The sequence below is a fragment of the Falco punctatus genome, assembly GCF_963210335.1.
Source record: "Falco punctatus genome assembly, chromosome: 5".
NCBI classification, from domain to species: domain Eukaryota; kingdom Metazoa; phylum Chordata; class Aves; order Falconiformes; family Falconidae; genus Falco; species Falco punctatus.
Genome location: NC_137584.1, coordinates 39473871 through 39496754, shown reverse-complemented (window position 1 = coordinate 39496754; position 22884 = coordinate 39473871). Strand labels below are relative to the sequence as shown.

General features: G+C 42.0%; 1 protein-coding gene across 3 annotated transcripts in view; it reads right to left on the bottom strand.

The window, feature by feature from the left end:
- The window catches only part of RPS6KA2 (ribosomal protein S6 kinase A2), a 315925-nt gene that overhangs the window by 5495 nt on the left and 287546 nt on the right, over positions 1-22884 (bottom strand). For all 3 annotated transcript variants that reach the window (XM_080388976.1, XM_080388978.1, XM_080388977.1), the window contains 4 exons: positions 8199-8288; positions 6565-6723; positions 5241-5402; positions 895-971 (listed from right to left, as the gene is read on the bottom strand). In XM_080388976.1, coding sequence (XP_080245102.1) covers positions 895-971; positions 5241-5402; positions 6565-6723; positions 8199-8288 — 488 coding nt within the window. The remainder of the gene's footprint in view (positions 1-894; positions 972-5240; positions 5403-6564; positions 6724-8198; positions 8289-22884) is intronic.

The window sequence follows — 22884 nt, the reverse complement described above, 5'->3', positions numbered from 1 at the left end:
TGAATCCAAGCTTCTTGCCACAGCTGAATGATCAGGAAGCAGATTAAAGAGCTGTGAGAGGTCACCAAAAAAGTTTCAAGCTGCACTTCAAGATGCACTTATGTGCATACCAAATGTGCACATACCAGACCTTGAGAAATGAATTTCAGGGGCCTGATAACTCCAGATTGGGTTTGCCCACTGTGTTTTCCATTCACCCCAGCACAACTTATTCCTGTCCTTCACTGCTTGTTTCAGTCTCTCTCTTTTTCTGGGTCTTTTTGTGTCAGTATTTAACTTCAGTCAACACACTGATAGCAGTATTTTTGCCAAGTACCCCCCAAAAGTTCCTGCTGCCTGTTGCTGTTCTTGCTGGTCTGTTCATGTACTTTCTGTCCTTTCTGCAGCATATTTTTGAAATATCATATGAAAACTATGTTTGGAGGTTTTTTGGGGGCCTTTAAAGTTACTCAGATACTACAGTAATATCAACAGTAGAAGAAGAATGAAGCTGAAGAGAATACATGCATTAATAGAAATGAATGAACATCCTGTTATGGATAAGGTGAACATAGTATGGCTTTTCATACTCTTATGCTCCTCTCCTAGTGTAAAACTTTCACACTTGCTTAAGTGGTGAGTGAGCCTTTCAGGAGTCTAGGTATCAGTTGCTTATGGGCACAGGCTGTTAAAAACCTAAACGTCTTGTAAAGTGTCAAAGATACTTGTGTGCGTTCTGGGGAAACATTCTAATTCTAGGTCTTGGCATCTACTTTCTTGCCTTATACAACTGAGCACACTTCTCAAAGGAGGCCAGACAGTTTGATGTCTCTCTCTGTCACTCCCTTCTGGCTTAATCAGTGCTGAAGTGCTGAGCCTACTGGAGACTGTTGCTCCAGGTAAACCTTCACTCACCCTGCCAACATGGTATACAGTAGGATCCCCAAGCTCCAGATGTCACAGGCTGCATCATAACCTTGGCGTTTAAGGACCTGTGTGAAGGAAAGAGAGAGATGAAAATAGGTTAATATGCATTCCTGCATTTTTAGCTTCTGATCTTCAAAAAGCACCGATTAGTGGCTATATCTGCTGACATTTCCAGGGCTTAACCGCATAACTGGCTTGAACAGGTGGCTGCCTCAGGATCAAACTGTTCAGTAGTGGTGTGGAGCAAGGTGAAGCCCAGGCTAGAATGAGCTGGTTAGCATCCAGGTCCAGCACATCTGTCACCTCCACAGTGAGGCAGACGAGTGCAGTTTGGTGGAAGGTCTGGGAGCCTCTCTGACCATCTAACACACAGCAAAGCAGAACAACATTTCAGTGTTTTAAAATGTTTCTTAAAAAAAGCCCATTAATACATATCCTCCTAACATAAAGGTCTCCCAGAACACTGTGGATGCAACAAGCATAGGGCTGAGTGACAGTGATAAGCATGTCTGAGCTCAGTTTGGACTTGATACAACAAATGGATGCACACTAACACATATCTCATGTCAGACTAATAAAGATGCATGACAACTGCAAAGAAAGCTAAAAGGCTTATTCTTATCTTACTTCTGTATTCAGAAAAGTAGCCACATTTAGACTGGGCATAACAGATAACAGGCTAAAACTTGATCTTTTTCCGATGGGGAAAACAAGACCCATGGTACTCAGCAAAGATCTGATCAGTAGGTTCATTATTGGTACAGGATGGTGAGCTATGGCAGTAAGGGTAAAATCTAGATTTCATTTATGCTAAGTGAATAGTAGAAGAAATGCCTATTGGAGGCAGTGCAAGCCCAAGTGAAAGTGAAGTCACCAAGTGAGGCAGCACTGCTGAGATTAGGGGAGGATCTTTGTTTCTCTTTGGCACAGGAAAGCTCAGGGACCACCTCCAGCTTTTCCACTTGCTGGTAAAAGCAAACTACCCTTCTGTTCATTCAGTTCAGACACACAAGGAGAATTTTGTCCTCTTCTGATGGATCAGTAGATATATTAATTTTTTGCAAAGCACATGAAAAAGGAACGTACAAAATCAGCAAGTATTTCTCTGACCTGCAGCCTTTTTACCCAGGAGTGATTTCAGCTATCTGAAGTCTATCACAGAAAAGACCAAGCACTGCTGGGAAAAAACAGTTTCAGAAAATGTTGTCTCGACAGATTTTACATATGATGAGTGGTAAGGAAACCATCTGCCAGGTATGCTGCTGAGTGAACATTTGCTACCTGGAAAAAAAAAAACCCAGAGAAAAAGCTGCATTTCCTCTTGTTGACAAAGCTGGTAATATTGTGCTTCTGTCCCTCTTTCCTGCACATCATATATACGCTCTCTGGCTGTTTTATTTGTTCTGTTTCTTTAGTTCCTGCATCCCTCTATTAATACTAGCTTTTATGGGATAAAGCTCTTTGCTATTTGAAAAACTGTTGTTTCTTGCTTCACCTGTGAGACAGAATACTCAACATTTATCCGCTGGTGTAGCCATTCTCATTGCTTCTTGAACAGTTACATTTTCATTGCCATTACTGTCTTCCTCCAATAACCATGGACAACCAAGTCCAAGGCAAATGACAGAAAAATGGGGCAGTGATGATATTTAGTGGAGCAGGGTATTAAGCAAGTGATTACACAACCCCCAAATGATGGGCAGCTGTTGCTGCATGTTATCATGCAGTTTGCAACAACGCTGCCAGGTATCAGGGACATTCACGCTATGCTAGTGCCTTGGGGAAGCTTTGCTGTCAGTTACCTTTTATCAACAGCAACTTCACCCCATGGATAACAACAGGATCTAGTAAGAGTTATCAGTTAATGTTGCTGCTATTTGAAAACGTGTCCAGCAGGTCTCTGCAACTGTGATTAAAGTGAGAACACTGAGCTGGCAGGAGCAAGTGTGGGAAACCTTGGCCAAAAAGGTTAGTGTTCGATCTATGGGGCAGATGTTATCAAACAGTAACAGGCATGTGTCTTAGAAATAAATCAGTCAGGGAAAGAGCTTTGCAAAAGATGCAGTGGCGTCCTGCTCTAATGGATGCTGATGGATTTATGACCCATGAAGGGGTTTAGGTCACCTCAAGAATTTGATGGGATCCGAAATACAGGCATGAGCTGGTTCTTAGTGCCACACGTGGTAGTGCCACAAACTTCCCCTGGGTTCATCCAGTTCTGATAATGGCTCAAATATTTATCCAACCCCAACCCCCTTTACTTCTACAGGCTTTGATTTATTGGATTAACAATGTTGCAAATACAGCCTTTTCTCAGCTGTGACACAAGCAGGGATGCGTATGGGTATGGAAGCTAGTAAACAGTCTCATAATTTCAAATGCAAAAACAGTAGTTCTTCAGGCATTTTGGAGGAGAACTGCAGAATAAAATATTTTCACTTCATCCAAAAAGACCCTGCTGCATCAGTAGGGAAAGGGGAGGCTGCCTCTCCCTCCTGGCCCTGCCTCGCTCCGCGCTCCTGCACGCAGCACTGCTCGCACTAGGTGGCAGCTGCGTCTTTCTCTGGGAGAGTCTCATGTAACCCCCAGCCGAAATATTTCCAAAATAAAGGGACGTCCAAGCGGGCAAACATGCCCTCCTTCCTCTGCCACTGTCCTCTTGTGTCATCAGCTCAGCCGACTTTCTGTCGCCCTTCTGCAGAGGTCGCAGCGGGGCTCACGGAATGTGGAAGTCAAGTCTAGGCTGGAGGGCAGCATTATATCACGGGCAAAATGTAAGAGCACTTAAGGCTCTGTGTAAGCCCTCTGCCGGGTCTGGTAATGTTTCAATTACTCTCAAACGTTTCCTGCATTAGCAGGAACTGTCTTACTGATCACAAATATCTGGCAGAGTGATTTCTGCTCTCAGTTCAAATCAGAAGAGTCTGATCTGAAACTGCCTTGGGCTGGCAACATTTGTCATTACAGACACAAAACAAAATGGCCCATCATGCAAAGTAGCTACACCTATTTTAAGTGCATTGTATCTTGGAGAAAATCTGAGTGCTTTAAATCTCGTGAACGTGATTATTTTTTGGTTTAGAAACTGAACTGCTGTGATGCCACAGAACTTTTTTACGTATTTTGATAAAATTTAAATTGCTCATTCCACTTTCTAAAATGAAAACCCAACAAACAGCAATAAAATAACAAACCAATCTGTCTTGGCAATGGAAGATTTTTTACTGAAAAAAATCTGCTTTGAATTTATATTGCTTCAGCAGTGGTCTCAGTTTAAGAAATTCTCCTGATGCTGGAAGGGTGTGATTCCTTTAACTTTTGGTATCGTGAAAGGACCTTGTACAGAAAGATCATCCGATTTTCCTCTTCCTGGTTACATACCATATAGATTAACATTAGATGGAGGAGATTTACGGGGAAGGAAAGAATGCAGAATGATACCGACTGAGAGAATGGTATTTGGCAGTAGAGGTCAGATGAAATATTGAAAGGCAATAGTTCTGCATTTTTCTTGTAAGGACCATAACAAGCAGAGGGAGACACACATCTGGAGTTGTGTATTGCAAATACTAAAATTGCTGATAAGCATCGCTCCAAGAAATGGACAATTACCCAGGAAATTAACCTCTTGCTCCTCCATCAGAAGGAAGCAGCTATAAACAGCTCAAGGGTCTAATACAGCAAACATCCCAAATAATTCAAACAGCTGTGGGACCCAAACCCACTCCCATGGGGCTGCGTGAAAGGAACAGCACTCGCCAGTGATGCAGAGCCACCTCTCCACGTTTGGGGCAAGCTGTTTGGTCTTCCTCCATTTCCCCATCTGTAAAAACAGGAAAACGGCCCTTTCCTACATCCCCCATAATAAGAGGGATTGGTAGTAGGAAAACCCAAGAGGAGAGCTGTTTCTATAGCTCAGTGAAGTCAACAATAAAGCTCTCACTGACTTCAGCGTGCAAGGACTTAATGCATGGATTTTTCTTTTGATTCTTATTCAAGTTTTCCCTCTTAAGTTTTATCCTGTTCTGATGCAGTGCCCTAGAGGGGAAACAGCCTAAGCAGAAGCAGCTAGAGAGAAACCTGGTATTTATCGTACTATGAGCCAAAGCATCGTGTATGTTGGTCCAAGACAGACACCACCTTCTGTCAGGAGAAAAACAACTGCCCTGACAAGACCAGGAATAGGAAAGTTATGGTAACAGAGGCTGTGCAAGTGCTGGTAGCCTGGTTCCTGCCTTGCTGCTCTTGTAGAGGCAGTGAGGAAAAGGGAGAGAAGTAGGAAGAACTGCTTCTTGGACATGTGTGTTACTCACAGCTTTGAAATGCGATCCTACCTCAGGGGCGACAAAGTTGGCCGTGTAGCAGGGAGTCATGAGCAGCCCGTTCTCTGCTCTCAGTTGCTTGGCAAACCCAAAGTCACAGATCCTGATGGAGTCTGGGTTTCCTGACTCATCCATGTAGAGGATATTACTTGGCTTGAGATCTCGGTGCACCACCTTAGCAAGAAAGCAGTGAGTAACAGGTGAGGAGAGGAGGTCAGGGAGCATCCAGGCTTGGCTGCCATTTCTGGTCTGCTGGTTGAGGAAGGTCAAGAGCTCATATTTAAGTTTTGGAGAAAAGTTGCTTTAAAAAGCCTTGGGCAAATGAAGGGGAAAAAAAAGGTTAAAGCCTGCTAAATCAGAAAGAACGTGTCTGACAGCCTCTGCTGGTGTGTTAAGATGGAGACTGCTACTCTAAGGAGGGACACCTTTCCCAGGGGCAGTCAGAGGGGGTTGCTGTACAAACACCTCAGCGTCAGAGTCTCCTGGAACCTGAAAGCACTAAAACATTCAGTTGAGAGGCAAAGAAGAAAGTGTGTAAGGGTCTTCCTGCAACTGTCCACATGAGTGGCTAACACACAAAAGGAAGGTTTATTTTTTCCCTAATTTCCAAATGTATTCACAAAAGTCCTTTCTGTAGGCACACAACTTCAAGTGGCTGTGTTTTACCAGACATGCTGCATTTCCGTTGTGGGATAGCAACCTTTATTTTTTATAGCAAGACTGAAAAACTATCATGAAAACATAAAAGCCCAAGCACAAAATGCACTTGTTTTAACCGTGAAACAGAAAAAGCAGCAGATATTTGACTAGTCATCCAAAGTGCTTGTCCGTGAAAAGTGGAAAAGGAGAGATTTTCAAACTACCATATATAGAGAGCTTAGATTTTAAAAGCCAGCTCTTTAACAGCATGTCAGAATCCTTTCCCATCAGCTGCTCAGACTGTCACTTCATTTGGAAAGCTGACCATTTCATTTTATTACCTATCTGCTGATTCAGCTACCCTATTTGGAATTCTGTTAAAAGATCAGGTACTGCAATAGTGACTGTGATAAAAAGTAAAAAAGCAGTATCTCATCAAGGTACGTGAACTTGAAAATCAGTGTAGTTTGGGAGTGAAGATAACCCTTCAACATACTGCAGTTCAGTTGGGAAAGGAGTGAAGAGCCCGTGAACCTATTTCACAAACCAAATGGAATTATAAATATGGAGAAAGATTTTTTTTTGGGGGGGAGAAAAAAGTATATAGATTTCAGAGAAGACAAATCACAGCTATTTGCATTTTCTGTAAGTCAGATTTTAACAAGGTTGAGCAGACAGCCAATAAAGCAGTGCTTACACCCTGAGAGTGCAGGTAGTCCACAGTCCTGGTGATGGTGCACAGCACCGCACTCGCCTCCCGCTCTGAGAAACACTTCTGCCGAAGAATGCGGTCCAGGAGCTCACCTCCCCGCATCAGCTCCATCACAAGGTACACGTATTTCCCATCATCATAGACCTGGAAGAGCAGTAGAATAAATGTTTATTTTGGACTCGTTAACTTGGTAAAGGTTGGTCCTTTAATCACAGTGTTGGCTTGCTTGTGTGAGATGTTGCAAGAAGAAAATGTCAGCTAATGTGTGGGAAATGTGCTTATTACACGTAACAACAAAAAAGGCAACTTTATAAAATTACTTTACCATTACTTTTTTCTTGTATCTGTAGCAACTCACTGATTTGTCCACACAGATATGTAGCTTTCCTGATCTGCTATCTTGTCAGCAGAGCAGACTAAGCTGCTGAAAGCAGCACCACCTCACACAGCCTGAAATGTCTGCTGGCTTTCACTCAAGCCTCCTTCTCAGTAGTGTTTTCTCTTTCCACTTCTAAATGGTAACGTTTGCCATTTCAAATATCAATATTTCCCTTTGAGTCATGATCAGCTAAATGAACTGTATTATTCTGTTGGCCAAGACCTCTTCCAATGACATTATATAGTTTATATTTGCAATTCTGGTGAATATATTGTTGACATCAGCCACAAGATGTACCTTCAGCGTCAGTTGCAAGGGGTGAGCTATTTTTTGTCTAAATTGGAAGACAGCCCCTTTCATGTCATAATCCTTTATCTAGACTGCAATAACAGGCGGTGTTATAGTCATCAATGCTAAATGTTTTTGGAAAGGAATATAATACCTCTTTTGCACTGATTTTAAGATACTTTTTTAACAGGAAATGAATTAGGTGAGACTTTCCTAAGGGCATGCGATTAGAAATTTTTTGTACATTTCTCTAAGGTCTGAACCATAACATACTGGCCACTGACACCAGCAGGATTTTTTTCTGTAAACTCTGAATCTGGCATGATGTGGACAATCCTAGGTGAGGCTGCAGGCAGCGTAAGTAAAGCATCTCTGACTAAAGGTCGTTACTGCATCCAAGCATAGCAAAGGCTGTTCTTCGTATGAAATGCTGAAGAAAGATGCCTTCATATCTTCTCAGGCTGCTTGAGTAGAATGTGCCAGGCTCCCTGGCATTAAAACACTATCAGGGGAAAGAAACCCTAGAGACTTTGTGAGCTGTCCTCTTCCCAACAATGCAGATACCACAAGCTGCATGGGAGCGGGTGCTGCTCGTGAAAGCGTGTCCCCTGCCCACCAGCACACTGTGTGCGCAGCGGCTTGCTCCCAAACACCCAGCCAGGGAGATCTCGCTTCTGAAAAGTGCTGCAAAACCAAACACATTTTGTTGTTCTCCAGCACTGTGCCCCTTTGGTTTTATTATAGTTGGTTAGACAGTAATTGAAGAATCTATAACCTGACTGGTCTTTCAACCGCTATCCAGAAATTTAAGTCACTTTTTTCCCCCTTTATTTCAATGGGTCTGGTTTTAGCTCTGACCTTCAAGCGAAGAATTTTCCAGACATGAACTAGAAGGTGACCCTGACCATAAGGTGAAAATCTTTTAATGCTGAAGTGCTCAAAGACTACTCACATCTTTAAGGGTAATGATGTTTGGATGCTGTCCATATCTCAAGAGGATCTCAATTTCTTCAGAGGGATCTCTCTTGCTCTTATCAATTATCTGGAATAAATGAAGCACAGTATAGTAAGATACCAGCTAGCAGCACTAAACACAAACCAAGCAATTTCTATAGTTTAAACAAATCAATATTTAAAATTCTTCTATTAATCATAACTGTAGGAAATAACAGCTCAAACCCTGTGCAAATGAGAGCCAAGCTGATTATATGCTAAAAGCAGATAGAGCAATAATTTAGATTCTGGAGGCGTAGGCCCTCTTTTTGATGCCTATAGTTTTGTTTGCCCATAAATAATGGCAGTTAAAAGAAGCATCATTTATAAATCAAACAACCTGGAGAGTTTTAAAATAATAATAGTTTTACAATGACCTCTTTGATGTAAAAAATGGATATGTTCATAATATTGGCATATGCTCATATATCTGCTGATAAATTAATGGAAATTACTTATCAGGTGGGTTTGTCAGAAATGAAAATGTGTAGACATTTACTGTCAGAGAAGATCTGAGTTGAAGCTATTGGTATCACTTGGCTCTTCAGGCCATGCTGTTGTAATGAACAAGAGAGGGGCCAGGGATGGCATTTGGCCACGTAACCAAACTCTTCCCATTCCTAAGCTAAAGAGAAATCTGTTTTATATATCACTTCTTTGTATTCACCATCTTTTGCTTTAGCAAAGAATATAGTGAGACATTAAAACTTTATAGTTTTATAGCAGCAGATCTCAGGAAAACATGACACCTCTTGCTTAGAGAGCATTACTGCATGGAAAGGCTGCTCTTCGGATGGCACTTCTCAAATGCTAGAGAACAGCAGTAAGAAATCATGCCAAAATACTGTACTCCTATGAGTTTTCAGTAGAATGAGTCTTTTGCCGTTCCCTGTGCCGTTGCATTTGAGATTCCAAAATACTGAGATCTCGCTTGGATTATTTTATAGCTAATTTTTGTTTCATATTTATCATTTAAATCTGTGAAAGGAGAAACATTAATCAGTACTCTCAACTAGGCAAATGATCAAAGCTCTTTGATTGACATCCCAAATACAGGTAATAGGAGCACTGATGAGAAGTGCCATCCTCAGAGGTTTCATAGTTGCCATGACTGGCATGCATTTGCAGTGATAATGATGTTGCAATGCAGTTGTCCATGGTTGAGGTATGCATTTGAAGCCATATCAGTGTTTTGATTTTGAATTAATAGCAGCGTGACAAGTGAAAGTGCAACAGGGGGCTGATGCAGGTAGATGGCTGTTGTCTACATTTGAATAAACAAAAGAAAAACCTCAAAAACAGGTGAGTGGAAAAAATTCTACTAGCATTTTCTCCTTAGAATACTGTTGTTCTCCCTGTTTAGTCAAGACATTCTGAAAAAGCCAGTGAAACCCTGATTGAATGACTCCTCATAAATACAACCACAGTGACTGAATGTGTCCCACTCAGCCAATAACTCTAACATATAAAAACATCCTCAGGGCCACTTCCTTGGCTAAACTAATATAGCTCTTGTAAAGTTAATGGAGTTACGCACATGTGCGCCTGTTAGGATCTGCCTGCCTTGTACAAACCAGCACAATTTACTGCAGCAAGTATTACTACCAATATGTAAAGTACTACTGTCACTACGGCACTGTAGCAAGCAGTATATTCCAGATTCCTTTTTTCTTGTATTTTCCTGTCAAAGGAAATATCCAGAGCTGTGGAAAATTTTAAGTAACTATTAATAATGCAGGACTAGAAATGTATATATATGGCCTGCAAAAAATGCAAACCAAAAATATTCTCAGCTATTGACAAAAACCTCGAAATAACATAACCTGAAGCAGTCTGCTACTGATTTGGTAGCAACAGCAGCAGATGATGTGTAATGCTTCTAATTCACAATATGCTATATAAATCACAAGACAGTCCTCCTAAATATGCATGCTTTTTGCTTTAATGTGTGCACAAGCTGCAATACAGTGATTAAATGGACAAGCTGCCCCAAACCACACAACAAGCCATTTACAGAGCTGTGAAGGGACCTGCTAAATTCCTCTCAGCGGTCTGGTTGGGCAGACCAGAACAATTTTTTTCCCTCCACGGTGGGAGACTGTCACCCTGACGGTAACTCTTTTCAGTGTCCCTGTGGCTTACCCTTGGCCCACGACTAATAAAGTAGCAAAGGAGGTAGCTGCTGTGACTTTAGCAGAAATCTCTCTTCAGTTCGACTGGCTGCAGTACGCACACTTGCATTAGTCACGTGCTGCAATGGCCACAGAAGCTCCTTACCCCAATCTTCTGGTCATACCCCATTCTCCTGGTCTTCCAGGAGCCTTCAGAAAATGTTTTGGTGTGTTGTTAAACGCACACCAGACTTTCCAAAGAGGGAAGCTGCCATGTCAGTATGGTTCGGCTGGTGGTTGCTGCCTCCTGTTGTGCCCCGAGGTGTTCTCATCACAACACGAGGTGCTGCATCCCCAGAACATCTGCAAATCTTGCCCCAGCCTAGTGCCAAAATGATCTGCAGTAAAATGCAGGCCCAGGGCTCCTTACTGAACACAGGACCTAAGGAAGATGCACCACGGGCTCCCAGCGATATTCATAAGTAGTTCTGATGTTCTCAACAAGTATCAGATTAAACGATTTTGTAAGTGAAAAGGAGTGGTTTCACTAGACAGGTGTTATAAGCACTTTTTGTGCAGCTGTACTTTCTGATTTTCAGTGTGTTTCTGTATATAACACGGAGGAAAATCATGCTCTGAGCACCTTGTGCAGACACAGCAGGAGGGAGGCAGGATGGATGCAGCCCCAGCATGGCTCCCTCTGCTCTCGCCAGCCAGCTGCCCAGACTGCTTGGCCTCCTGGCAAAAGCACAGGGCTTCTGCCATGCTTGTGCAGTAACCACGTGCTTCTCCAGACAGCAACACACACGCTTCTGGGCACAGAGTCCAAAATCACCGTGGAACACCTGGTCCACAATCCTACATGCTTATCTACATACACATCTCCCTTCTTGGATGGGTCAATGCCAAGATATATGAAGCAGCCACGACTGTAATTTGAAAAGTGTTCACCAAGTCAGACTTAGAAATTGTCAGAGAAGGTGAGGGAGACATTACAAAGTCTATCTTGAGGTTGTACTCTGCCTCCTGGAAACACACCAAGGTGCTCTTCTTGCTAGTCCTTTTCAGGGGGCACCTGGCAATCATCTGCTGGCTCCTCGGGGCTATGCTGCCACTGCATTGAGTGCTGGTGCCCCCCCAGATTCTCCTTGGGTGGGGAAACAAATGCGCTTTCCAGAGGGCTTTGACTGGCAGTGAGCCATCACCAGAGCAGACATCCATACCAGGCACTTGGCTCTCCATTTCGGTGTTACTGTTCCTGCTTTGGAGTTTAATTAGCTCTAATTTTTGAAGATCAACTCTATTGACAGTCTGTGTATGGAGAGGTTTTAGGTTTGTCCGCAGAATTCAGTCAGTGTAGATTGTGCAGACCAGACCACAGCATATGTGGCACTTCCCACTCAACGGATGTAGCAGTTAGGTATGGTCCTCAAATTAATCTTAGGACCCATTTGCCCAGAGAGACCCCACAAGGACAGCCTGTTGTTGGCTACCCTGCTTCAATGAGGACCAAAGGCTCTGGATTCTTTCCTACCTATATACTGGAATCTACAATGCTAAAAGAGAAAAAAACATTAAATGTTACAGATTTGGATACAGGAACTGCCATACTCTCCTCAGACTTCCTACCTGAGACCACACATGGCCACAGCATGTGACACAGTGTCTGCTCTTGCCCAGAATTAATACTATCAGTTAATTTTTTTGCTATCTAGTAGCTTTCAAGCTCTACTGCTGGATGCTGGCAAGATAAATATGTCTTTCTGAATTTTAGATAGGCAATGACACTCCTAAACCCTGATTAAAAGCTGAGCAGAACTATGCAACGTCTAAATATTTCATGTAGTAACAAAGAGCATTTGCCATCCTGGTCACTGTTTCCTCTGAGACATTGTGTTTTGCCTGAAGACAGACTCTTCCCTGTTCCTCTCTGTGACAGCCTGTGAACCTCCTGCAGCTTTTCCTGTGCAAGGAACGCTGTCTTTTCTTTAGCAAGCTCATTCTGAGTTGAACTCAACTAAAATGTATACACAAACATCCTCTGTTACAGAATGAAGGGAAGATTTTCTCTGCTACTAGTGCGGAGGTTTTGAGTAGTATGTAATTATGCTACTTTTCTGTTTATCTCTGTAGATGTGTGATGAAAAGCACCAACCCAGAAAGCCATCATGTTGTATAATTAACTTAACTGAAAAGGTAACAAGAGTTCTGTTGTACTTTGGCACATAAGAGCCATGAAGCACAGACGTATTCTGTTGTCCTTCAGAAAAATAAGAAACTGAGCCATACAACAAAATAGACTTTTCTCTATGTATTGGACACCCAGGGATTGCTTAGAAACTCATCAGTAGATGAAACGATTCCAGAGTAAAATGGTTCCAACACATGCAGTAGTGTCCTTTGTTCTAATAGGGGACTTGTGTGTTCTTTGACTATCACATCCTTTGCATATTTCACTATCTGAAAGAAAAGGTGCCTTTTCTTCTGCAGAATTTAGGGTAAGAACCTCATGATATTTTTAAAATGAGTTGAGCTCCATCACAGGGCAATACTGAACTCCTCTATCAAGGGAGAAAGGATCAGAAGAGAATATTTTCAAAATCCTGATTAATGCATTTGGCCAGTTTTTATAGGTCTTTTTACAAGTCTTTTGCATGGGAAAAAACCCCACCAGATTCTCCCTCACTAGAGAGTTTTCAATGTTTTTACCCTTGCCAGAGTGGACTGATGAGTATGAAGGAGTGTATCAGTCCAGTTCTGTGTGGGTAAAGCCTTGCTGAAATCGGTGTACCAACTATATAGACAGTATATATTTATATTGCTTGTTGCAGCTTTGTGAAGGTATTTATATGCCCTCTGACTGTGTAGATAATTTTCTTCTGGATTTAGTTATGCCATTAGCAGATGTTACAGTTCTCAGCTGTTTGATACCATCCACCAGCTGGGACTTACAGCCTTCACAGCCCTGCCAAAGAAACGGTATGTGTGAGCACTCCCTAATCTGCTTTCACAGAATTAGCCCTGTTAATACAAATTGCACTTTCAAGCAGCCAAAATTAACCTGGGTGACCTTGTATGAGGAAGACGGCTGTGCTTCTCACATGGAGTTCTCCATCACTACAGTTGTGAGACTGGAAAAAGGCAAGAGGTAGGAGGTGACAATTTAACTGCCTTTGCTGTCTGGAAAATGAACAGCCTAAAAGAAAGGTTGAGAGAAAAGCAACAGAGTGAGAAAGAAGGCAGAAAAGAAACAGGATATGCACTGATGGGAAGAGCAATGATACAGGCCTGACGAGAAAGGATGGGGCTCTGGCCAGGCTACGCTGGAGCTAGCAGTGAGGAGACTGCGGCCTGTCGTTGGGTCTCCCTGTGCTGGGGAGAAAGGACTTGGTGCATCTTCAATGAACAAAAAAGACTGCAGTCAAACATTTCCTTGGGTCTGACTTGATTTTTTCCCCTGAAGGGCAACAGTAGCCATCTCCCTTCTTGGCAAAGCTAAGTGTGCCTGATCCTGGTGCTGTGGTTTAACCCCTGATGTTGTGGTATGTGCGACTACCACGGACGGCAGCAACAAGCCTTCATTTTGTTTTAGTGGATTTATTCCACAGCAAGAACCACAAACATCGGGAAGCATTAAAGGTACACCCTGCAGCATGGGCATGGATACAAAGTAGGTTGTGGGGCTCTGACTGAGGAGCTCTAGCGGGTCACGCTGCAGAGGGGCATAAGGGCTCTTTTTGCTTCTGGTCCCAAATGGGACCAGCATCTGCCTTGTCTTCAACTGCCCCAAGTGACCTTTCCTGACAGCTGAAACTGAGATACAAGAGTGTAAACTGGCAGCTGACCTACTGATACAGCCCTAATCTGCTGCTCTGGCTACAGCAACAGAAAGTCCAGCAGAAGGTCAGGGCAGACACCTGGGCACTGCGATACCTTCAACGACCACAGCCAAGGCTGCCAGTGTGTTTAGGCAGCAGGCGTAGGTAAAGCTCCTTTTGACCAGAGCCAGAGAACTTATGATGACTTTGTGGAAAAAAAAACATGGAGGAGGAAGAGAGCTTTATACACCTTTTAAAGCTGCTTCGTTTTCTATTACATACTTCAAAGTTTTTTTCTAAAGCCTATTCAGAGTGCAAGCATGGGTTAATCACATTTAAGAAGAGATTCATATAATACAGTGTGGTGCGATGTCCCTGTAGCCATCCTTTCCTTTTCTGGGTGGGGAGGGATGTGCAAAGGGAGAATTAATTTTGCGTCCCTTTGCACATTAAGTCTATGCCATATCTATGATATATTTGAAAATTCAGGGCACCACTGGTAGAACTGACTATAGGTGGGATTTGCATCTCTTCTGAAGCAAGGAGGTGCAAGAGCATGCACAGATTTTAACATGACAGTTGCATCTACAATATTAATTCCAATGAAAGTGTCAGAGATAGAGTTCTGCAGTTCTGTGCCACTGGAAAATGTACAGGTTTCCCCTTCAGTAGTATTTCCTTATCTAAAAATGAGCCCTATTCATGCCAAGCATCTGTTTTAATTTCGTTCCTTTTTCGATGTCAAATTACTCAAGCAGGATGAAAATTATTGCAGAAAGGCTAATATTATTTAAAAGGATATGGTATAATTTTGCATTTAAGATGTCTCCAAGGAGAACTATTCCAAGCCTAATAGTTTCTGAGGGACTATTTGCTGGGCTATTAGTTTTGATTAGCTCCAGAAATTCATTCCCCCTATCCATGCTTAAATCTTCTAGAAAAATAGTGAAATGACTATTAAGAGAAACGGGCCTAATTAGCAATACTTTTCTGAAATAAGGACTGGCCATCAGATCAAACCGTGCAGGTAAGACATTAAACTTTCCGCACACAGAGCATGCCCACTCTCTGCAACTGTTTGCTGACTTTGTACTCCTAAACTGTCAGCTGGAACTGCAGTACTTATTAATTAGCGTTTATACAGTAGCACACGTTTTCTAAGCAATGCAGAAACATTAACAAATCTGTTTCAATAGCACCTGCGTAGCATAAAAGCTCATTTTAGAGAGATGTCTGCAGTTTTGGAGGCAGAATAGCTTGGTGGGAAAGGCTCTGCACTGCCTTTTAGCCTGCTCTGCTCAGCTCTAGCACACGTCCTTGGATCAGACTGATGAGTTTTCAGTCCATAAAATGACTGCAGTGCTACTCCCACCTTCTTTCAGAAAAAGCTTCAGGGGATGGAAACCAGTATATCAGATTCAGATCCTATAAAAGGGAAAAATTATTGCATCAATATGGAAGACAAATACAAGAAACACAGTTTAAATGGCCACAAAAGAGAAACAGAGCCACAAAGGACCAAATTCTGTCCAAAATACTTAGGTATTTGGCAAGCAAGCTAGAGAAGAGAAACAAGATATTACTAAGCTGTAGGAAAACTTCTGCCTGATCCTAGGTCTCAGAAAAGGTCTAGTTAGCAGTGAGAAATACCATCATCTCACATTCTTCAGAGGCTCAGCCACACCAAGGAGAGAGGTACTGAGAGATTCATGACCAAATGGGAAGGAGGCTGCAGGAATCCATATGCCAGAGGGGATGTACAGCCACTGCACATCTAAGATTTGCTCTGAAGCTGAGTTTAAGAGATGGTCTGCACACATTTCTGTATTCCTGTCTGCCTCCTCTGTTATTTTGTTAAAACTTAAGCAATGCTTAATCCCATTTACCCAAAAAGTCACCAGCCAGCAATGGCTCTCGCTCCTACAAAGAACCTTGCTGCTTACAGAAGTGCTCAAGGCACTCCTGGCCCTCTGCCTTGCCTTCTTCTCCCAAGTCCTTCAAGCAGAGCCCAGTACGCTGTACTGGCCCATCCTTTCTGAAGCGGTAGCTGCAGGCTCGTGCCTGTTCAAGCAGTGCCTCCTTTGGAGGACTGACTTATTTCTATGGGCAGAAATCCGAACACACTCAAATGAGAACAACAGAAAAGTAAGACTCATTGAAGTTTTGCAGGTATTTGACTAAACCCAAATCTTTAAAACTGAGGACAGCATGTAAAATACGCTACATTGCCTCCTGCTGTGGCGAGTGAAATTGTACACAGTGGCTGTGTTGCAGTGTGGAAGTTGGGCCTTGGATAAAGTTGTTTGAAATGGAAAAACCAAGAAAGCCTTCAAAAATACTCTCACAACCAGACATAAGATCCTCATAGACGATTTTCTCCACCACTCCTTCGCTACCTCATCCATTTTACTATAAATAATTTAATCTTTCCATCATATCTAGATGACACCCATCCCTGCTGTTTGTAATCATTCTTGCTGTATCCACCATGCATCCCAGTTGTAGTCTAGGGCTCTTCATGCTGCTTTATTTGCAGAGTGCTCTGGAGAACAGCCCTCCCTATGCAGATCCAAAGAAGCACAGAGATCTGTGCCTAACTCTGCTCTGAAGCATGTTATCTCCTACATGGCGACCTATAGCCCACTGACTCTGGTGCCATACTACCAGCTTAAGTATCCTTCAGACAGTGGAAAACATCTTTTACTGAAGTGTCTGGACAACAGGATTTCCTGAATCCCAGCTTTATAAAGCAGATTTCATGGGAGAACATGGTAAGTGTTTTCTGTGGTTTATCAAAGTAAGGACAGGTCTTATACCTCTGACCCTATATTTTGTAAGGCTGTATTTCCATTAATATGACAGATCAGGCTGTTTTGTGTGTGAGGGGGAGGACGTCTTGGTCACCTCCTTGAAGAGTCTGTTTTACCAACTGCTGTCACCATCAGACTTTTTTTTTTTCTGAAACTCCCTTTTTTAGCTTCAAGACATTCTGCCTTTAGCAGCCAAATGGTTGCCATCCATCATTTATATCACCTTACAGATATTTATAGATTTGATTGCATCCCACTGGACTCGTCTGTCTTACATCATATATATTTGTAGCTCTCTTGATAGATTTTGCCTTGTAATTCTTGCATATTTTCTGCTATAGATTTTTTTCTAATTTGTTTATATGCTATCTTAAACCATGAACAGCAAAATAGCACATGGTCCCACAGGGTTTAATAGTCCTACTCAGGTACTGCAGGCAATTATATGCAGGCATGTTAGTAAGACAGAAATCTATAGATTTGTTTTTCTATTTTATTAATAAAACTTTAACTATGCTAGCAATAAATTTATGCAATGCTTGTCTGATGCTGGTATTAAAATCTTCATGTTTCCATCCTACGGATTAGTTGAGTATATTGAACAGCTTCATTACATACCATTCAGGAATGAAAATTTTAGGCAACACTGAAGTCAGAGATATTTTCTCAATAAAATATGGGAAAGTATCTTCCAGAATCATTAGTATGATATTGCAGAGGCAAGAGATATGCTCTTCATAGATAATTTGATAAGCCATTTTGGGGAAGAGCAGACAGTTAAAGGCTTAAGGAAGCCCAGTTATCACTGCCATTTCCCTTCAGCTGGGTAACGGGTTTTTTAATGAGGTCTTTTTACATCATGTCATGTTCTCCCTGATGCCCCTCAAGTGTGACACGTGATAAAGCCATACTCTCATCCATACAAACCACACTGTGACAGCCACCCAGCAAAATCAAGATGAGTTTGCATGACTAGGGACTGAATGAGAACTGAGACAGGACCTCGGCATCTGATCCATACCCATTCAGCCCATCTTCTCCCTTGCAGAGTCCTGTTACTGCTCTGCTCCAGCAGCAGGTAACTTCTGCTAAATTTCAAAGTTAAATTTAAAGGGGATGCATTTACCAGTGAGTCTGACCTGGAGATCTGTTCACATACCCTGGGGCCTGACTCCTGTACCATGCTCTCGTGCAGGCAGAGCGAGGAAAGTCTGGATGAACAGTGGATGGCTACCTGCTAGTGATGACAAGCTGGCAGGCTCAGGACCAAGGAATCTGAGGTTATCCAGCAAACTTTCCACTGACTTGCCTATTAAAATACTGATATATTTATCCGTGTTCCACCAGACACTAGGTACCTCCCAGACAGACAAAAATAGACATAAAACCTCCCCTGAAAGTTTCACGGTCTGTTTCACTTTAGAGGAAAGTCACTTTAGTGATTTTCTATGGTTAAGGAGAAACAAATCTAAGCAAATCACTCTAGATCTGCAGTCAGCTTAACTGGCAAGGAGATTTGATGACCTTTGGACTGATCTTTTCTCTTCCTTCCCCCCCCCCCCCCCTTTTCCTGTTTCAATAAATAAAACTACATGTGTTTGGGATTCCCGTTTTCTCTAAAAGAACTGCAAAAGAGTGTACCATGCTGCATCTTAGATGCGCTTAGATGACTACATTTTTTTTGGTTACTGACTCTTTCTGCATTCAGCACTAAACTCTTGATGTAAGCATAATATAGGTTATGGAGAAAATGTGGTGGAGCCACCTAAATACCGCTGTGTAACCTCCTGCCTTTAGATTAGCATATCTTACACCAACCACCTAAACCCAACCAAACTAAGACTGTGAACATCAATGAAAGAGGAAAATGAAGTGTAAAGAAATTATGAAGCAAGTGTGGAATTCATACAACTTTTGATGACTATGTCACTCACTGTTATGAGCAAATAAATAGAAGTATATAGCAATTCTGATTACACAGGCCTGCTAAAAACAGCTCTCATGAGTTAATGACTACTATTTATTACAGCATGTTGACATCACTTCTCTGCTGGTATTGCATCTTTATAGCTATTTAAAACGCAGTTTCTCCCCAGTCTGCACATACCAAAACATGCTGATCTAGATGTACTTTCAGTGCTTCATAATTACCAGAATTATATATGAGCTGTAGGATTTACTAGGACTCTAATGTAAGCTAACCTGTATCCCAGAGGCAGACAGACTGCAAAATTTGGCTTTGCTCACAGCTGTTGAATATTTGGAGCCAAATAGTTGGTTACTACATTACAGAGATAGGAAAAAGTCATGAAATTCACATGTGTTTCAAGATCCAAATTCCACTGTGATATTGGCATCTGCAAAATTGGACTTGCCATTTGGGACTACGTCTACTGTATATTTTAGTTCTTCAAGGGAAAGAAAAATTTCCTTTTACCTAGTTGTTCACCCTGGCTCTAACAGCATGGAAGGACTAAAAATCCGTAAGGCTTAACCAGTTAGGTATTTTTTTGACCTGGAGAAGAAAGAAGTTGACATCAAGCTGTTGAAGCTGGCACCTATGCCACCCACCTCTGCAATGTCTGGGGCAGTAATTGATTTGGGGTTAGAATAGACCATAGTAGCAGCAGTGTCTACTCGGCTATTATCCACCAGTAATCTCCCCTGAAGTTAAGAAGTGAATATAAATAGAGAAATCTTTAGAAAAAGGAGGATGCAATCAGGTCCTTTGCAAATTTACTTAATCTGGCATTAGTAAGAACGAAATCTGAAAATCCAGCTTCAAAAACTTCACTACAAGTAGGGATCCAAGCTTGAAACCAGCACAATGGCTTTAAGTAAAGAAAAATGTTTGTAATACGCTAATTGCATCAAATCTCTGGCAGATTTTGAAAAATCTGATTCACCAAGAACTCTGAACTGTAGCATTTCCTTTGTTTTCCAAATGAGAGCTCTTAATCTGTTTAGGCTTCCATTGCAGACTTTCTTCCATCCACAGAAATCCCTCCCATCTGCTCTGGCATCATTCTTTTACTTAGGCTTATTTTCTCTAGATACTGATGTGACTGAAATAGTTTGATCTGATTTTCCTTTGCTTCTGACCTCACTGTTACATTTATACCCATGTGAAGCTTGTAACTGTGATCAGCAATGCCAGTTCCCTTTGCTATTAAAAATCATTAAGCCTGCTGTAGTCAGGGGGATCAATATTCTAGCAGAAGAATCTGAAACACATTAGAGGTCCATCAGAGGAGAAACACTCTTTTTTTTCCATCTCTGTTCTTTCTACCAGAATCTTATAAAGCATTTGGAAGAATGAGCAATATACTTACTCATATTTCATAACTTTATACTTTTTTTCACTTGGGAATGAGATGGAAAAAAAGTCTAAGAGTAAAATTTTACAAGTACTTCGGAGTATGTACATGCAATAGAATATGATACAAAGATCTGCTAAACCAACATCTACCTGCACAGACCCAGGTAGATGGCTACTAGTTTCAGGGTAGACTCAGTTTGCAGGAAATCTGGCTGTCTACAAAGTTTTCTGTTGCATGGTATTGAAATGCTCTCAGAAGTGGAGATAGAAGTCTGAATTCTTAAATATTGCATTTAGAAGCCTGAAGGCATGTTTAAAATAGATTTAGAGTTGATTATTAGCATTTCATTTTTATAGAGGACATGAAAGAAGAGGGAATAGGTTGCAAGAAAATTCTCTTCTGCAGGTTCAGTCATTTGATTTACAAAGCCAGTTAGATGCCTACAGGTGCACAGAGATGTCTGAAGGGACTTCCAAAAGCACCTTGGAGTGACATGCCTAGTCACACCGAACTCAGAAACAAGTGAAATTCCAAATCTGTTCAAGTGCATTTACAACACCACCAAAGAACTACTTTGCACTGCTAGGTGTCTAATTATCTCTACAAGATGTCCTCCAATTAGTTGCAGATGGCCAGCAAAACGAAAAGGGTTGACGTGTTTTGCATTATGATAAATATATTCTGCTTCTGGCCTAGGAAAGGTTTTGTTTTGCAGAGTGGATTTTCCCGCTGTAGCTCTGACTCAGGCTACTCTGGCTCGGTACTCTGCTGTCTCAGTATGGCACTACACAGCAGTAGTAAATAAGGCCTGGTGAGTGGCATTCTCCATGAAGGGATTATTTACACAGTGACACAACGTGTGTCTTTCCCGTGGTGATGCTACCATGCCATTTCCTTAACTCCTTCCCAATCACCAGCTTCCCCTGGGGAGAGGGGATGATGCTCTCTGACGTGTCGGCAGTTCATCTTAAATAGGGAGCTTTTAATGAGGTGGTGCCAGGCAAATGGGGCTGCTGCCTATCATACAAACTATCACTGCAGATATTTTTTTCCTGTGAATGGTATGTGTTAGGGAGCACTGAGAAAATTATATGTACCAAAAAGAAATCAAAAGCATCTAATTACAGTGATTTTTATAGAGAGAGTTAAAGGGACTGATATATAATTATGATAATATCAGTTGCAACTCCTGTACTATCTTATTACTTGAAATGGGTGGCGTTGTGCAATCTTTATAAAAATGAGCTACTTTGATAGCAAAATTATATAATCTTAATACAAAATAAAAATAAAATTGAAGGAAAAGTAGAACTGATATATTGATAGGAGTAATAACCAAAGAGGCAGCGCTCAATATGCTGGGAAGACAGTACAAACAGAAACCCACCAACCGTCTTGTCTCCAACCCCAAAATCTGTGCTACACATATGACTCACACTGTGTCAGAAACTGAGATGCTGCATGTGTTGCCTAAACTGATGGTCAAAATAAAGACATGTGAAGACATATTGGCAATATAAGAAGAGATTCATAAGATGTGGAGGAAGAAAAAACTAAAAGTGGAAAGATTAATAAAAATGGGAAAGAGCATAAAACTAGCATCGAGGTGTTAAATTCTTTTGGAGTTTTGAGGTCTCCATATGTTGAGTTTGCTCTGGATCCTCTGAGGTACTCCAGACCCCCAGCTGCTGAGTAGTTGCTGGAACCTCTTGGGTTCAGTCACTCAGAAAGCTTTGAAGACCAAGGTCTTTCTGTTTTGGTTTCATGCTGGCTGTATTAAACTGATAAAACCGTCAGCAATACTTGATATAAATAAAAGTTATTACTTCAACATACATTTTGCTCATCACAGATGTAATTTAATTACAATGTGGCTGTGTGCTTCTCCCCTGCCTTTTCTACATAAATAACAGCCACTAGCCACCAGCGGTGGTCATGATGGCTGCATCTGACTGAAGTTGGACTTGGGGAGACAGGTAACCCAATAGCTAAGGACCATAAATCTTGCTCAGAAGTTGAGAACTAGTTGAGCATGCACCAACTGAAATATGGCTGGTATGCAAATATGACTATACATCAATCATCTTACTCCGTAAATATCAGAGAGCCCAGGGTCCATGGAGCTCTCCTGCATGGCAGCAGGTTGCACACCAGGATCTCCCCTTGAGTAGGGATGCCTGTAAGGGTTACTCCTTGAGGGCTGAGAGATTCCTTGCTGAAACAGATTCTGGGTAACTGATTAACAGCAAGCTGAAGTTTGAAATCTTAGCTAAGTGGTATAAAGGATTGATTGTGCACATATAATCTGCACATATGATCAGTCATATAATTGAACACCAGTCCTGTTCAGCTTACTGATCAATGACCTGGATGAGGGGACAAGGTGCACTCTCAGCAAGTTTGCTGATGATACAAAGCCAGCAGGAGTGGCTGACACACCAGGAGGCTGCGCTGCCATTCAGTGAGACCTGGGCAGGCTGGAGAGTTGGGCAGAGAGGAACCTAATGAAGTTCAGGAAAGGCAAGTGTAGGGTCCTGCAGCTGGGGAGGAACAAGCCCACGCACCAGTACAGGCTGGGGCTGACCT